This window comes from Camelus ferus, chromosome 1 (assembly GCF_009834535.1).
Source record: "Camelus ferus isolate YT-003-E chromosome 1, BCGSAC_Cfer_1.0, whole genome shotgun sequence".
NCBI classification, from domain to species: Eukaryota; Metazoa; Chordata; class Mammalia; order Artiodactyla; family Camelidae; genus Camelus; species Camelus ferus.
Genome location: NC_045696.1, coordinates 97,801,461 through 97,816,692, shown reverse-complemented (window position 1 = coordinate 97,816,692; position 15,232 = coordinate 97,801,461). Strand labels below are relative to the sequence as shown.

General features: G+C 40.0%; 1 protein-coding gene across 1 annotated transcript; it reads right to left on the bottom strand.

Moving 5' to 3' along the window:
- Positions 1-1,087: 1,087 nt before the first annotated feature.
- TM4SF18 (transmembrane 4 L six family member 18) lies at positions 1,088-14,432 on the bottom strand. The gene is made up of 6 exons (XM_006187252.3): positions 14,273-14,432; positions 13,971-14,164; positions 11,051-11,140; positions 5,742-5,884; positions 1,935-2,115; positions 1,088-1,331 (listed from the first exon to the last, which is right to left on the bottom strand). The coding sequence occupies exons 2-6, from the start codon at positions 14,145-14,147 to the stop codon at positions 1,317-1,319; spliced, it is 606 nt and encodes a 201-aa protein (XP_006187314.1). The 5' UTR covers positions 14,148-14,164; positions 14,273-14,432; the 3' UTR covers positions 1,088-1,316.
- Between the last annotated feature and the right edge of the window lie 800 nt (positions 14,433-15,232).

The window sequence follows — 15,232 nt, the reverse complement described above, 5'->3', positions numbered from 1 at the left end:
AGTGAGAAAATAATGTCAAGAGTTCAGTTGGATTATATAAATTCATATACAACTTTTTTTTGGCTTATCTACCTCACTACTTTCCTCTTTGAACACTGATTAAGGTGCTATTCTGTGATGTTTACAGATCGCCAAGGTTGGAAACATGTTTCCACATGTTTATGTGGGAAAAGCATATGCCTTTAAAGTTTGGAAAAATAATAAAAATTTTAATAGCAAAAATATGAATTTTTAAAAAGTATTTTAATAGTAAAACATAACAAAGAAAACTTGGAAAATGTATAAAAGGAAGAAGGATCACCCATGACCCAAATCAAACACAGTTTACATTTTTTGTGTAAATCCTTCTAGATTTAGTTTTTATCCTATATCCTTCCTTCCTTTCTTTTCTTTCTTTCTTTTGGTCATTCATTCGTTCTTTCCTTCATTCTTTCTTTTTAAATTTTTATTATTTTTATGCCTTTATTGTGGTATGGTTCCTGTACATACACATATTTCAGATGTACAATTTGATGAACTTTGATAGATGTATACACCCATGAAACCACTTCCACAATCAAGATAGCTAACATTTCCATCACTTCCCAAGACATGCAATTTTTGAATTCCCAGTTTATCCCTTCCCACTTTACTTCCTGGTAACCATAAATTTATTCTCTATGTCTGGGAGTCTGTTTCTGTTTTATAGATAAGCTCGTTTGTCCTTTTTTTCAGATTCCACATATAAGCGATAACATATGACATTTTTCTTTCTCTTTCTGACTTACTTCACTTAGAATGACGATCTCCAGGTCTATATTTTGATTATTTGGTTTTGTTTGTTGGTTTGTTTTTGTTTTAGATAATTATGCTTATATTGTAAACATAAATTTATAATCTGCTTTTTCATATAGCACTAGTCATAATCTTTAAAATATCATTTGTAATGCCTGCACAATATTATAACTAATGTACCACACTTTATTTAATCTTTTGCCTAAACTTAGAGTTTTGGGGTATTTCTAATTTTCCAGAATATTAAATGATGTTCAAATATGTGTATTTGCATAAAGTTATATTTTGTATTCTTATTTATTTTCATAGTATAGATGATTGAAATTGGATTTATTTGATCAGAAGGTATGAACATTTCTGAAGATCTTGACACATATAGCTTAGGAAAAAATTCTAAACAGAAGGGTCTCATAATTGGCATTTCCAGTGAGGACAATAAACAGCTGGAGAAAATATCCTCATTTGAATATTGTCTTCAAGTCTATACAGTAGACATAGGCAGATGGCCATATCTTGATAAAGAAAAATATTCCTGTCCTTAATCAAATGATTCCAGGCTATTAAAAAAAAAGAAGAAAAGAAAAACAAAGTGAGTAAACTTGACTTGATTAATGATCCATAATCCATGTAGCAACTGAAACTTATAATTCATATTCAAAACATGATAGAACAGGAAAATATCTATTTAAACAACCAGGAAAGATATATTTCTCCAAAACCACTCACTAATGACTTAATATAAAAAAAAGATTATTAGTTGAATGTAGTAGCATTCAAAAGAGAAATTATTTCAGTGGGTTTGGGTTGTGAGCCTTCAATTATTTTATGATTAGGGAAATTCTCAATAAATGGTAAGACTTCTTTGAGCTTTGGGTTATTTCTACATAGAACACTGAAATGTTGCTCATTCAAAACATTTGTAGTGCTTTCACCATACAACACAGAATGAAATTTTACAATTATTCCATTTGTTAAATCCCTAGAGACAAGCCAGCAGATACATTGGAATATTAGAAAAAAACTAGGTATTAGAGGCTGCATGAAGGCAGTAAGAATGGAGAGAAAATGATGAAATTCTAAAAACCTTTCAATAACACTCACTGAATCCCAGACAGTGGGGGTAAATGGAGGAGGTACTGGTGCCAGTGGGGATCTGTTACCTGTATGATGACTGAATAGGTTCCACACAGCATCCTGGATAACTGCATGACTACTCTGATGAGGCAGACAATCACTTGAAGCCCGCTGAGAGCTATGAGAATGGAAAATAAAATGATGTTCCACTCCACTATATGTGCAGGTTCCAGGCACTGAATCCACATGCTGGAATCTGTAAGGAAACTGAGAGAAAGGAAGGAAATAATCAGCTGACACGTGGCCATAGCCAAACCCAAAGACTGGGTCCAAGGAAGAAGGTCATGAGTATTCATATATTTGGGAAATTAATATATATGATTAAAATATATAATATTATTAAGTATGATATAATATATAAAAATTACTCAGATACATATGTTGAACACCTAGTATGCACTGCTCTAGGCTATGCTTGTTATGAACACGGTGCCTGCCTCAGACAATTCTAATTCATTTAGGAGGCAAGATGCTTATGAAGAGTTCAAAACAATGCAAGGCAGCACATGTCAATACCAAGGGAGGCAGAGGTTGCCCATCTCCGAGGGGCACAGAAGTTAGCCTGGGCTGTCAGGGACAGGGCTGAGCTGGCGTGGATATAAAATCACACAGGTGGGAAAAGAGCAGAGAGACCATGATGCTAGTTATTCTTAGACTCTGTCCCAAAGCCCTTTAAAACAGTGGCTCTCAAATTTGTGCCTATGTCAAGATTCTCTGTAAGGTTTGCGAAAATGCAGATTGCTGCGCCCTAGCCCAGAGTTTGATTCAGAAGGTCTGGATGGGGCTGGATACCTTCAGTTTCTAAGGTGATGCTGGTGCTGCCGGTCTGGGTCCACAGTGTGAGGACCGCTGCTTTATAAAGCTGCTGGTCTGCAGCTCTGAAGGAGATTTAGATAATGCGGTGGAAACACAAAAGACTGAATGGTTCAGTCCGTCTAGGTTAGTACAGGACTGTGAGGATTAAATCACTTCGGCTTTGAAGATAATCTTAAAACCATGCTGAGTCATCCTGACTGACTTTTGCTCACTTCCAGGTCAGCCATGGCCATTAGCATTTCTCCAAGGGTGACACTCTCTCTGTCCAACTAAACTGAAGTAAAAACCGGTCTCCTCAAAAAAAAAAAAAAAAAAATCCCCCAAAGAAACAAACAAAAAATCAAACCTAGTTACAGGGCAGAGTTGTTTATTAATATCGTGTTAGTAGCAAGATGCTTTTTTTTTTTCTCAAAACAGCAATTCAGGCAACGTTGGTATTGGCCAAGTGGCCGTGGGTGCTGGCGCTCGTGGCTGAAAGGGGTGAGCTCTGCCTTTTGGTCACCACCACTACCATGACTTCTTTCTTCTCTCTCTTTTTTCTGTCTCCCCCCTCCATTTCTCTCCTATTCCCTTCCTGTAACTCTCTTCCATCCCTTTCTTTATTTCCTGCTCTCTGTGCTCTAGGACATTCAGAGGCACTCAGAGAGTTTCTCAATATTGCTGACAGTCCTTAAGTCTCAAGTGGTAAAGGGCATTGACTGTGGAGACAGAACTCCTGGAGCTGTAGGATCTTGGGCCAGGGACTTGACATCTTTGACCTCTAGAATCTTGTCTGGACAATGGGCTTAAAATATCTAACCCTAGGATTGTTGTGAATATTCGGTGAGAGGTATGCAAAATGCTTCAGGATGTATAAAGCACAGTATGAATGTAATTTCCTCTTACCAGTTCCCTAGACCCATCTCAGACACCCTCCTACTCCTAACTCAGTCTCCGCCATCAAGGAGTCCCTTCAAGACCCTTGCTCTAGACTGTTCCCAGTATATGCTCTGCATACATTGTCCCACGCTTTAAAGAAAGATGATTTGCAAGTTTTCTATTTTTCTCCCAGAGTAGGGGTCCTATTTATTCTTGTATAAATAGAATGAGTCATAAGGGCACTGGCAGGGTCTGGAAGGAATAGAGAAGTCTGCTCTGATATACATTCTCCACAGTCTCTGCACACAGTTCTATCACAGTATTGACTTCATTCTCTTAAAATTCTATCTTTAGCTGTATCAGCATATCTATTTCCTCACTAAACTGTGCACCCTGAGAGCACTATTGTGATTCATCCATCTCTGAATGGCCACGTCTAAGGCCTAAGGCAGTGCCTGGTGCATTGCAAAGGTCAACAAATGCTTGTTGAATGAACCTGATTCAGGACCCTCAATGGTCAGCATGCCAATGGCTGGACTTGCTGGCCACCTCGCAGACAGAAGACATCAATGCAGCATAGAAGGCTATGGAAAGTAATGATGATGATAAAATCTGGCATGTGGAGAACTTATTAAATCTAATTTGTTCTTTACTTCTGTTTAATTTTCAGTTCTGTCGGGGTAGAAATAATTATTATCTCCAGTTTACAGAGGCTCAGAGATATCCAGGTATTTGTCTAAGGCCATATCGTTTGTAAGTAGGAGATGGGAGACTTGAACCCTATGGGATGCCCTGTGCTCCAAGGGCAGTGTTCCTTCCACGGCCTCCATCTCAGCAGAAGGTTCTGTTAGGTCTGTGTGGGTCCCTCGAGGGAAGCGAACCTGTGTAGTTTATTTTTGACTCTCTAGCTCCTGATCTAAGACTTGAACATGGTAGAAGCTTAATAAATATTTGTTGAATAAATGAACAGCTGATTTGTTCCCCATTAGCACTGGCTCCACCCAGCCTTCACCAGGCCTTGGGAACTTCCCTTGGAGACCAGAGATTTAGCTTCCCTTCAGGGGAACACGTTTGTTTTACTGTTTCACCTCCTAACATTTTTACACAACTGGAATCGGGTGAATGCAAATATCAAGGGCAACTTTAAAGGAGGAATGTGGGCAGCCTGAGATTCTTGCTTTGAGAGGGGAATCTTCTTTAGTTTGGCGGTGAGGAAAAGTAGAGGGGCTGAAGGCAGAAAACAATTTTTTGCATCCGTTAGGAATTTTTACGTTAGGGTCCCCTTTCCTGAGCCCCTTCAGTCCCAAAGGAGTGTCTCCTCCAAGCATTCAGAAATGTAACTTCCCCGGGGAACGGTATGGACACGCCCTCATTTCACTCCATTAGAGTTCTGAGCGCAGGGCAAGGCAGGGAGAGATTCGGTGGCCCTCTCCCTGTACCTCTGTCTGGGCGCTGCCACCTCCCGAGCTGAAAGGCCCATAAACCTAGCACAGTGCCAGTGTGAGGCACTCTGTGATGCTGGACTGGGTCCCTCAGCATCTGACTGAGCTACCAGCCTTCTGAGCAAGGCGACCCTTGGACACTCCTTCAGTACAAGCTCAATAAGCTCCTGGCTCCTTCCACAACCTCCTGTGCATACTCGTGTCCCTGGATCTCAGACTGCACTTCGCTGCTCACCTGCCTGCTTCTTCTCCTTGTAACCCCTGATGGTACAGCCGCGGGTGGCACCATCCCAGGGCACTGTGACTCTCTCCCATCCGAGCCCTCTCACGTCTGTAACAGACATGTCCACCCTGGCCACAAAATAAGACTGGCTCTCCAGAACCACTCAGGTCCCAAACCCAGCAGTTGCCAGACCATGATAACCATGAAGCCCCGCTCTTCAGGGTGGGAGGAACACGCCTTGCACTTGGACATCTCATTGACAGCCTCAGAACAGTGAATGCATAAGACGGTAAACGACTGGAGAGAAAAACACCTACACAAAGATCTGTGTAGGAACAAACTGGTCGGGATATTAGGAAACTAATAGGAAAATTCTGCACGAAGAGCAGCCCCAGCCTCACAAAGCCCCAGGGTGATGGTGGAAAATGAGTAGGAGCATGAAGCCAGGTGTTTCTGACTTTCCGACCTCCTTGATTTGGGGTGTTAGCCCTTACCGTCCTGCGGTGCCTTCAAAGGCATACCCCCAGCCCTCGAGAGTGCGGCAGTAAGGGCCCTGAAGAAGGCCCAAAGCAGATATGCCCAGGCAGTATCCAGAGAAAGCAATTCCAAGGGCAGAAAAGATCATCGACAGCAGTGCCTAAATTAAACATAGAAGGAGGTTAGCGCCGTGGAATGAGACAAAGGGATACTGTGGATAAATGCTCAGATAGGTCCCTTCCCCTGCTCGTGCACGCCTACTGCAGTCTGTTCTATACCAGACATCCACATAAAAATGGAAATGTTTAATACAAATCCACCTGATCTTAAAAATAGGTTTTTAGATGCTTTTTCCACCCCCCTTTTGGCATTTCATAGAGGAAATTCATAATTTACCAAACTTCTTCCTGTTTTTTCTGGAATGATGAAATAAAAAAAATGATCATGTCAGACATAAATGCAGGGAAGGGATGTGCTCAATGAATCTGTACGTATTTATTGAAGAGGGTATTTTCTAGGTACGGTGGGTTCTCTGCGAATCACAAGCTACGATCCCTGCTTTGCTCTTACGAAGACGATCTTTGAATATCTTCACGCACAGGACTATGAGGGGAAATATCAGGTGTCAGCCCAGATGGTCATATTTATCCTCAAGTGAGCAAGGGGGTTGATGGGGAGGAGGGTGTTTTCATTTGAGGAGAGAGAATGAGCAATGTTCACAGGCAGATCAGTACAAGCTGATTTGGGGGAGTAAGTAGATTGATCTGATCTAAGAGGGGATTTCTACAGAGGAGTGAAGGAGAGGAGATGATGATGACCAGATTGGCATGGTGCTTGCGCTGGGAAACCACAAGCCAGCCCTTGAGTCACGTATAACGTGAGTGCGGCTTGGTGCATCGGGGCAGAAGATGACCTTGGATGTTGAATCAAGGAGGCTGGACTTCATCCTTCAGGGCAAGTGACTCTTCCCCACAGCAACCTTTTATTAATTTTTTTTTCAAAAAAACAAAAAAGTTGAAAATAGAGTACCCTTTACTTAGACTCACCTTTTGTGACTATTTGACCATTTTTGCTTGCTCTCTCTCTTTCCCTTCCTTTGTATATCTGCATCTACATACACATATATTTATTTACGTTTTTGTTGCTTAACCGTCTGAAAGCAGGTCGCAGACATTGTGCTGTCTCAACTTGTTGGCACACCCGTACATACCTCCCAAGAAGAAAGGTATTCTATTATTCTGCAGCTGTTTTTCACTATTTTACACAGCATCCAAAGAAGGTTTATGCACAAGGTTACATCTCTTCAGTTTCCTTCAATCCATGCTCGTCTCACTGCCTTTTTGTTTTTCAGAATATTAAATTGTTTTTGAAGACTCCCAGACAGCTGTCTTGTAGAACATCCCATTTTCTGGGCTTTTCTGATTGTCTCCTCACAGTTGGACTTGGGTTAAATGTTTTGGCAAGAACACATGATTGGCATGGGTACATTATGGGCCTCTCACTGTTACCGATGATGCTAAATTTGATCTCTTCGTTAGGGTGGTGTCCTTCAGATTTATAAATGTTCATTTTCCACTTAGCTGATAGGAAATGATTTGTGAGGTAATGCTTTGAGGCTGTCTCATATCTTGTTCCCTAAAGACATTTCAACTGATGGATTTAGCGTCTGCTGATGAGCGTCATACTGATCACGAATTATCGATGTAAGTGGTTGTAATGTGCTGCCCTTCTAATTGCATCACTTCTCCTGCATTTGTAAGTTATGGTTGTTTCAGCACAGAACGTCCACTTCATGTTTCTCTCCTCTGCCTCTCTCTTTCTGTATTATTGTGGACTCATGGATTTTCTAATTCAATGTGTTATAACTCATAATTATTATTATTCTTTTAGATGGTCAAATGGGCTCAATATGGCCAGTGGGCGCACCCCTTCAAGTCGGTGGCTGTGCCCTTTGGCATAACCTATCATTCTTTGAACACTTCCTTGCTTCCTGGCACAAGATTTCCCAAGCTCATTTTGAATTTATACTGCCCTAGGCCTGGAACAGCTCTTTTTCCAACAAACCATGGAATTAGTTTTTGAGCAAGGAAGTGACATGAACCAATAAATGATTTTGAAAAATTGCTCTGGCAGTGGTGGCACACCAACCAGAGGTGAGAGGGCCCCAAAGTAAGAATTCCATGTGGAGAAAACTCCAAGCTGTGATGACAAAGACACGTGCTGGGCAAAAGACATTGAGGAGGAAACGAGTAGTAGGAGATGGACTGAAAAAAAAGAAATTCCAGAGTTTGGGACTTGAATGAAAGGGAAACAGAAATAGGGATGCCAGGGAGGGTAGTTTGATTGGGGAGAAAATTTAATTTAGTTTTAGAAATGTTGATTTCAGGTGAGAACAGAACCACCGGACAGAAGTATGCCCTACTAGCTGATGATAAATTCAAAAGCCGAGGCCAGAAAAAGGGAGAACAAAAATACTTGTGATTTTTGGAACAAACATTGTCTGAAATTGTATTTCTTTGTTTAGAATTATTTTATGAATGTAACACTAATACATGATCATTATGGAAAATCAGGAAAAAAATTTTAAAAACTCAAAGAAGAAAAGAACCACCATGCTTTTTTTCCTATTTGATAGTAATGATTTCACTGGCAACTTCACCTATGATTAAAAGCTCTTTCAAATTATATTTCCCATATTTATTTTAATAAAGTTTTGTCCCATCATGGTATGAGATAAATAGAGCTATTTTTTTATAGTAGATTTCTGTTAGTTATACTTCTTAAAAAAATTTATCTATTCACCAATGCCGTCTTTGAAAAAGGAGGAGGGTTGTTTCCAGAAGGCAGAGCTCCTTGTTCACTAAATGTACCCTTAACCTGATCACTGGAAAGATCAGGGAAGAATCTCTTTATTTGGGGAAGTAGGCAACCATAGCATAATATACATGTACGTGCACATAAACAGTAACAGTCTAATGAGTGAATACAATTGCACAACCAAGATAAGCCTCAAAATAGAGTAGGAATAAGACTCTCTCTGAGTCAGTTTCATTTTTCTGCAAGATGTAGGTGATGTAGGTGGTTATAGCACCCATCTCACAGGGCTGTTTCAAAAATTAAAGGACACAGTGGATATAAAAATTATTTGAAATGTAATAAAGTATAATCAAAATATCTGTTATTACAAATACCCCTATTTGGCCAATTTTTGTTTTCCAGGGATAACAACCCACAGAATGTTGGCAGAAGATGAGACTCTGGGGAGGAATGGATAGCAGTCATGAGATTGACGGGGTTCGGGTCACTCTGCTCCAATATGGGGCCTTGACGTATTAGTATCTTAAGCTGAAGGAGTTTGAGGAAACAGCAGAGGCAGGAAGGTGACTCTGCCCTCCCCCACCCTCTCATCCTTGTTTTTTGAAACAGGTCATAAAACTCCCATGTGAAAGGTGCTCTCTGCACCAGGAGGAAGGAAGACATGCTTATCAATGGAGACTGGGAATTTGGGGCCAAGAAATCTGTGTAAATAAACTTTGTTAAACAAAATCTTATGCATGCTTAGCAAGCATGAGGTCCTGGGTTCAATCCCTAGTACCTCCATTTAAAAAGAAATAAAAAACAAAAATCTATTACCCTGCCTCAAACAAACAAAAAAAACCTTACCTTCCTAGTTACTTCTCCACCATTTACTACTCTTAGCCCAAACCCCTCTGACTTCATGATTCTTTACAAATCTGTTGTTTCTTTGTCTAAAGGGTATGGATGCTTACTGCTCTGGTCACATTTTGGTGTCTTCATTCTTTTGTGAAGGCTCCTGTGTATATGGAAATAGTCAATAAAATTCATATGTTTTTTCTTTTTTTTTTTTTAAATTGAAGTACAGTCAATTACAATGTATCAATTTCTGGTGTACAGCACAATGTCCCAGTCATGCATATACATACATATACATATTCATTTTCATTAAAGGTTATTAAAAGGTATTGAGTATAGTTCCCTGTGCTATATAGAAGAAACTTATTTTTTAATCTATTTTTATATATAGTGGCTAACATTTGCAAATCTTAAACTTCTAAATTTGTCCCTTCTCATCCCCTTTCCTTGGTAACCATAAGATTGTTTACCATGTCTGCCAGTCTGTTTCTGTTTTGTGGATGAGGTCATAGTGTCCTTTTTTGGAAGAGATGACTAGCATCTCAGCGGGAAGAGCAGGAGGAAGGGAGAGAGGAGCCTCAGGATTCTCTGCTTAGCTCTTTCAAAGTAGGGGCACAGTGCTAAATTAGATAGCTAACTTAATCTTCCAGAGGCATCAGATAAAGAAAGTAGGCCATACCATCTTGGCTGCATGTTAAAATCTGGTAGCACCTTGGGCCAACTAAGTCAGGGTCTCGAGGGGTGGGATTCTGATGCCAAGCTCCCAGATGATTGCAGTGTGTAGCCAATGTGTAGAACCACCACTGCAAAGGACGCCTCCCAGACTTCTGGTAAAGCTCTTCCTAGTTAATGAATCATTCTCTTTGAGTCACAGGTGACTCATCTATAAAACAGAAGTAACAATGATCTAATTCACTGGATAAGTCTGAAAGAAATATAAAGTGTTATGCAAATATGAATAAATGATGATGACTGTGATGAGGAAGAGATGGGTAATGGTGGACATTTGGAGCCCAGTGCCTACCTGTTGAACACAGGCTTAGAAAATTTGGTTGTATTATTCTCTCATGATTCTATTTTAATTATTTTTAAAGTTCCAATTAAAAAAAATGGATATCACATATGCCCAACACAGGAATAAATCTGATGCTGTGTGAAAGAAGTCAGATACGGAAGACAAATACTACATGCTTCTATTTATATAGAATAAAAACTAATCTATAATGACAAAAAGTAGACCCCAAATTAACCTTTCAGGGTGATGGAAAATGTTCTGTATTTTGATTATGATGGTGGTTTCATAGGGAGTGTTATCTATCAAAACTCATGGAATTGTACCCTTTTAATGGAAACCATTTATTCTGTGTAAATTAGCCCTCAATAAAGTTGACAAGGGAAAAAATAGACTCACAGAAACCCAGTTAGGAAAAGGTAGTATTATTGTCTAATTTCATGCATCTTTCAATCCTGAATTTCTAGAAGAATGTCAGCCTAACAAAGGTGGAAGACAAAGTGTAAACAAAATGGAAGATAAATTTTGGAGTTAACTCTTGGGCTCTAAACTGGAAGGATCATGGAGAGGGTACAGTAGCATCAGTATGTTCATGTTTCAGAGTGAGAAGAAAGCAAGCTGGAGCCCACTCCACCATCCTCAAAATACCATTGCTCTTACCATGTACTTTTTGCTGCAGTTTTCACTCTGGCAACATTTATAGTTGTTATCGCTCTCCAGGACAAGAAGAACTGTGGCTACTATGAGCATCTACAGCAGGGAAAAGAGAAAGTATCAGAAATAGAATACTGTTTTGCATTCATGCTCATAATCAGAGCATAGGCTCTGGGATCGAGTAGATCTGGGTTCGAATCCCAGATCTGCCACTTTCTAGCTGGGTGAACTCAAGAATCCTTTCCTATAAAAATAGTATTGAGAACTCATCTCCTGGGGATGTTATGAGGCATTGTATGTAAAATGTTGAATATAGTGCTTGATTCATAATAAAAGATCGAGAAATGGTATCTATTAATATCATGGTTATCAGATGTTAAAATCTAATGATGAAGGAGGAGTGAATGGTTTGGACATGAAACTACCACTCTTGGCAGCAAATCCCCACTGCTCACTGACACAGTTGTGGAGGACAAAGGAAAATCATTCACCAAACTTTGCTGTTTGTCAGCCTCTCTCCCCTAACTGCCCTCTGGGAATGCAGGTGAAAGGTACGGTTTATCTGAAACTAAATCTCTTAATCCAAAGTAAAGTAAATTCAATTTCCCCATGCATTCAAATCATCTCAGAGTCAGATTTTCCAGTGTGCTTGATCTGTATCATGCCAACAAACTGGGAGAATTCAATGTGTTTACTTCCCTTTCTTGGTATCTTAAGCAAAGAGTTCCAGTTCCGGAGAGAACATGGGTTCCTCTACTGTTACAGTCCCTGGTTTGGGCAGGTATGGACCATGCATTGCTTCTGGCAGATTCTCCACCTCTCTTCCAGCCCTCTTGTTCAGTACTGAGTCCTGAAGTTGAGTTCATTGTTAGTAGGAACAATGTTTGTAGTGAACATTCCAGTTTCTAAATTCCTTCAGCTGTCATGTAGTTATCTAGCCCTTTAATCATTTACCTATATTCCTCTCCTTTCTCTTGAAGGATTTGATCTTGAAAGGATATTTTTCAAGAATTCCTAGACAGTGAAAGATAGAGAACAGTTTCTTCTCGCAGTTCTAAGTTTTACATGGAATACAGGCAAAAGGGCCCTAGATTCCCCTCCTCTCAACACCATTAGTTATCACAGTTTTTAATAGATTCTGATTTAATCGTACTAAAGCCTTGCAAACCTGCTGCTTATTACAATTACATACTGAGGGGAGATGAGAAGCCAGGGCCCGGTAGGCTAGGGGCAGTCGCCGGCTTTCTCACAGTATTGGTAGAAATGATTAGACCTACACCCTGGAGTGCTGTGTCAAAGGAGAAGCACACACGTGGCCTGTGCTGAAAGAGAAATTGCTTTTGTTGTAAAACAAAACTGCAACCCAGAGGGCTCAAGGATAATGGAGGAAAATTACCCCCAATTCCATCACCCTCCCATGGTTTTAGATACCTACTCCCAGGGTTTTCCCACGTGCGTGTATTTTCCATAGTTGTGATCATAGTTCCTTCACCATTCTGTTACTTCTCTTTTCCACTTAACACAAAATAACAGGCATTTTCCATGTGGCTACCTGTCCACACCACAATTTTCATCAGCTGTGAAGTGAGTGCACCATCATTTTTTTGGCCATTTCTATGCTAGGATGACTCTAGCTTTCTGCTACTATAAATAACACTGTTACAAACTGTTATGTACACATTTCTCTCCTTATTTTGGATTATTTCTTCACAATGAATCCTCAGATTTAGGATTACAGGGTCAAAAGGCATAAGCATTTTCATGAATCTTACTCTATCATATCAAAATTTCCTCCAAAAAACCCTTACTTTTATTCACAGTACCACCACCACCACCCATTATGTATCTATTCCATAGTACCTTCAGCAACACTGGGTGTTAATATTCTAAAGTTTACAGATTTAATCTGCAAAACGGCAACTAAATGAAACTGCTTTTCAACAAAACTATTCAAATATTATAATAACTAAACACCCACAAAGATCTAGAGAGAGATTATAATGGATTTTCCTTTACATTATTGGTGGTAGAATAAGCTTACAGGGCATAATGGGTTTTGTTTTGGTCTTGTTTTTTTTTTTTAGAACTGATATGATCAGGAAAAGTGTCTTTTCCTCTGAGCTGCCAACATGATTTACTATCAGTTTGTTTTTAAAGAGCGCTAAGTCATCTGGAAAACATTCCTGGATTCTTACTGTGTTAACTTTGATTTAGTTTTCAAAAATACTCTCCACTATTAGGGGTAAAATGTCAGACTATTTAATGATAATGTGGCCCATCCTTCAATCAGTATTTCTGATCACAGTAATCACTGGCTACCTACTACACATCAGTCCATCCCAGACACTTCGTACATGAGAGTTCATTTGATCCCCACAATTTCCCTGAAAAGTAAATGTCACTATTCACATTTTTCAAATGAGGACACTGAGGCCCAAAGACTTTGAGTAACTTGCTTAAGTCTCATGATATAAATGACAGAGCTTAGTCTTGAATTCAAGCTTGTCTGAATCTTCAAATCTCTGCTTTTTCCACTGTCTTAATACCCGCTCCAAGCTAGAGGAATTCTGAATGCAGATAGAAAATCCGTTCTGGAAAAGAGCAATGCCACTGGAGATTAAGTAGCATAAGTTGATACACAGGTTACATGAGGACATAATATGTCTATAGGTCAGTGTCCCACAGACTCTCATTAGCACTAATTTCCTGCATTGCTGGAGCTCCATAAATGTGCAGCTTACAGAAAACAAAGCTACTCCCCAAGTCCTAATGGACTACCTGCCTTTCTACCCTCACCCATCTTCCAAACCCCAAACCCAGGATTAGTAGAGTGATTTTCCCATCATTCATTATTTTTACTAGGAACAGGTTAATTCTTAGTAAAAATTCCCCTTTTCCCATCCCAAGTCCCCGAAGTCACACTTACCATGATACCTGAGAAACAGATTCCTTCAAAATACCACACGTAGTTGGTGAGTTTATTGCTGGATGCATAGGAAGTTTGCCCGTTCGGGAAATACAATAGTATGTTCACAATTATACTCCAAAGTGCAAGCGGAATCAGCAGACAACTCAGGCAGCCTCCACATTTCCGAGACCCCATTTTACCCTGCTCAGAACCTGCAGGAGATTTCAAGAGTGTAGAATTACATGAAGCCTATTTTGGTTTTTTTCCCTCCCTGTCTCCCCACACACACACCCCCCCGCAACCCCCCCGAGTTCACCTACCCTTTTCTGGGTCACCCTTCAGTTCATATTCAGGAGGAGCCCAGAGCTTGGACAGAACTGCCCCCCGTGGCCTCTCGGTGTGGAAATAGTGGTTTACTGTTTGGAGAACAATAGACAAACGGCCCAAGAGCTGAGCTGGTCTTCATCCTGTGCCAAAGGAATGCGGTGCTCTTACTGCTTTTTAAAATAAGTCATTTTCCTCTGGATGAGAGCACTGAAGATTGAACTCTGAACATGTTTTAAGAAGGAAGTTGGGGTCGGGGTTGGAACTGAGCCTGGCAAATTTCATCCAAGACTGGACGGGGGTTAAAGAGGAAACTACCAAAGGATCTCACACTAGAGCACGTTGTGCGGGGTTCGCTCAAATATTCTGACTTTATGTATCGATCTTTTATTCAGTGTTCTTTATTTCATGCTTACTACTCACCAAACATTGTTCAAACTGCAGGGGGCACAAAAAGAACAAAGAAACGGATAGACAGGTGAGAAAAACAAGTCATCACAGTTGATGAGTTCATTGTGACAAGACTGGTAGAGTTTTCCTCTTAAGAGTTTACATCTATTATCTCTACCTGTCTGAAAAATAATAACAGGAAAAAATTCATATCTCTTACTACCTAGGAAAAGGGGGTAAGTAAGCTGGGTAATTTGATTAAGATTTTATGCGTAATAAGTTTGAAATAAGGATTTATTGCCCTAAAGTTAAAGAGTCACAGATCCCTTCTAATTATGATGACATAGGCGAAGATTACGGGGAGGCATCTTGGCACTGCTGTGGTAAAGAAAATGCAGTCGATGGTGGTAAGGAATTCAAGGAGTGCCTGAACTCTTTATACTCTTTCTACCAGTAACTTCAGAACTCTGCTTGACTTAGTCTCAATTTCCTCAGTGATGAAATGGGAATTTAAAAATGGTATCTTCTCCAGAAGGATAATGTGTGGGTTAAACAGATTATGTATG

Coding starts and splice junctions, on each gene's coding strand:
- TM4SF18 (XM_006187252.3), bottom strand. CDS start 14,147: ATGGGGTCTCGGAAATGTGGAGGCTGCCTGAGTTGTCTGCTGATTCCG. Junction 11,141..13,970: donor TCTGTTTCTCAGGTATCATG/GTAAGTGTGACT, acceptor TCCCTGCTGTAG/ATGCTCATAGTAGCCACAGT. Junction 5,885..11,050: donor ACTGCAGCAAAAAGTACATG/GTAAGAGCAATG, acceptor TGTTTAATTTAG/GCACTGCTGTCGATGATCTT.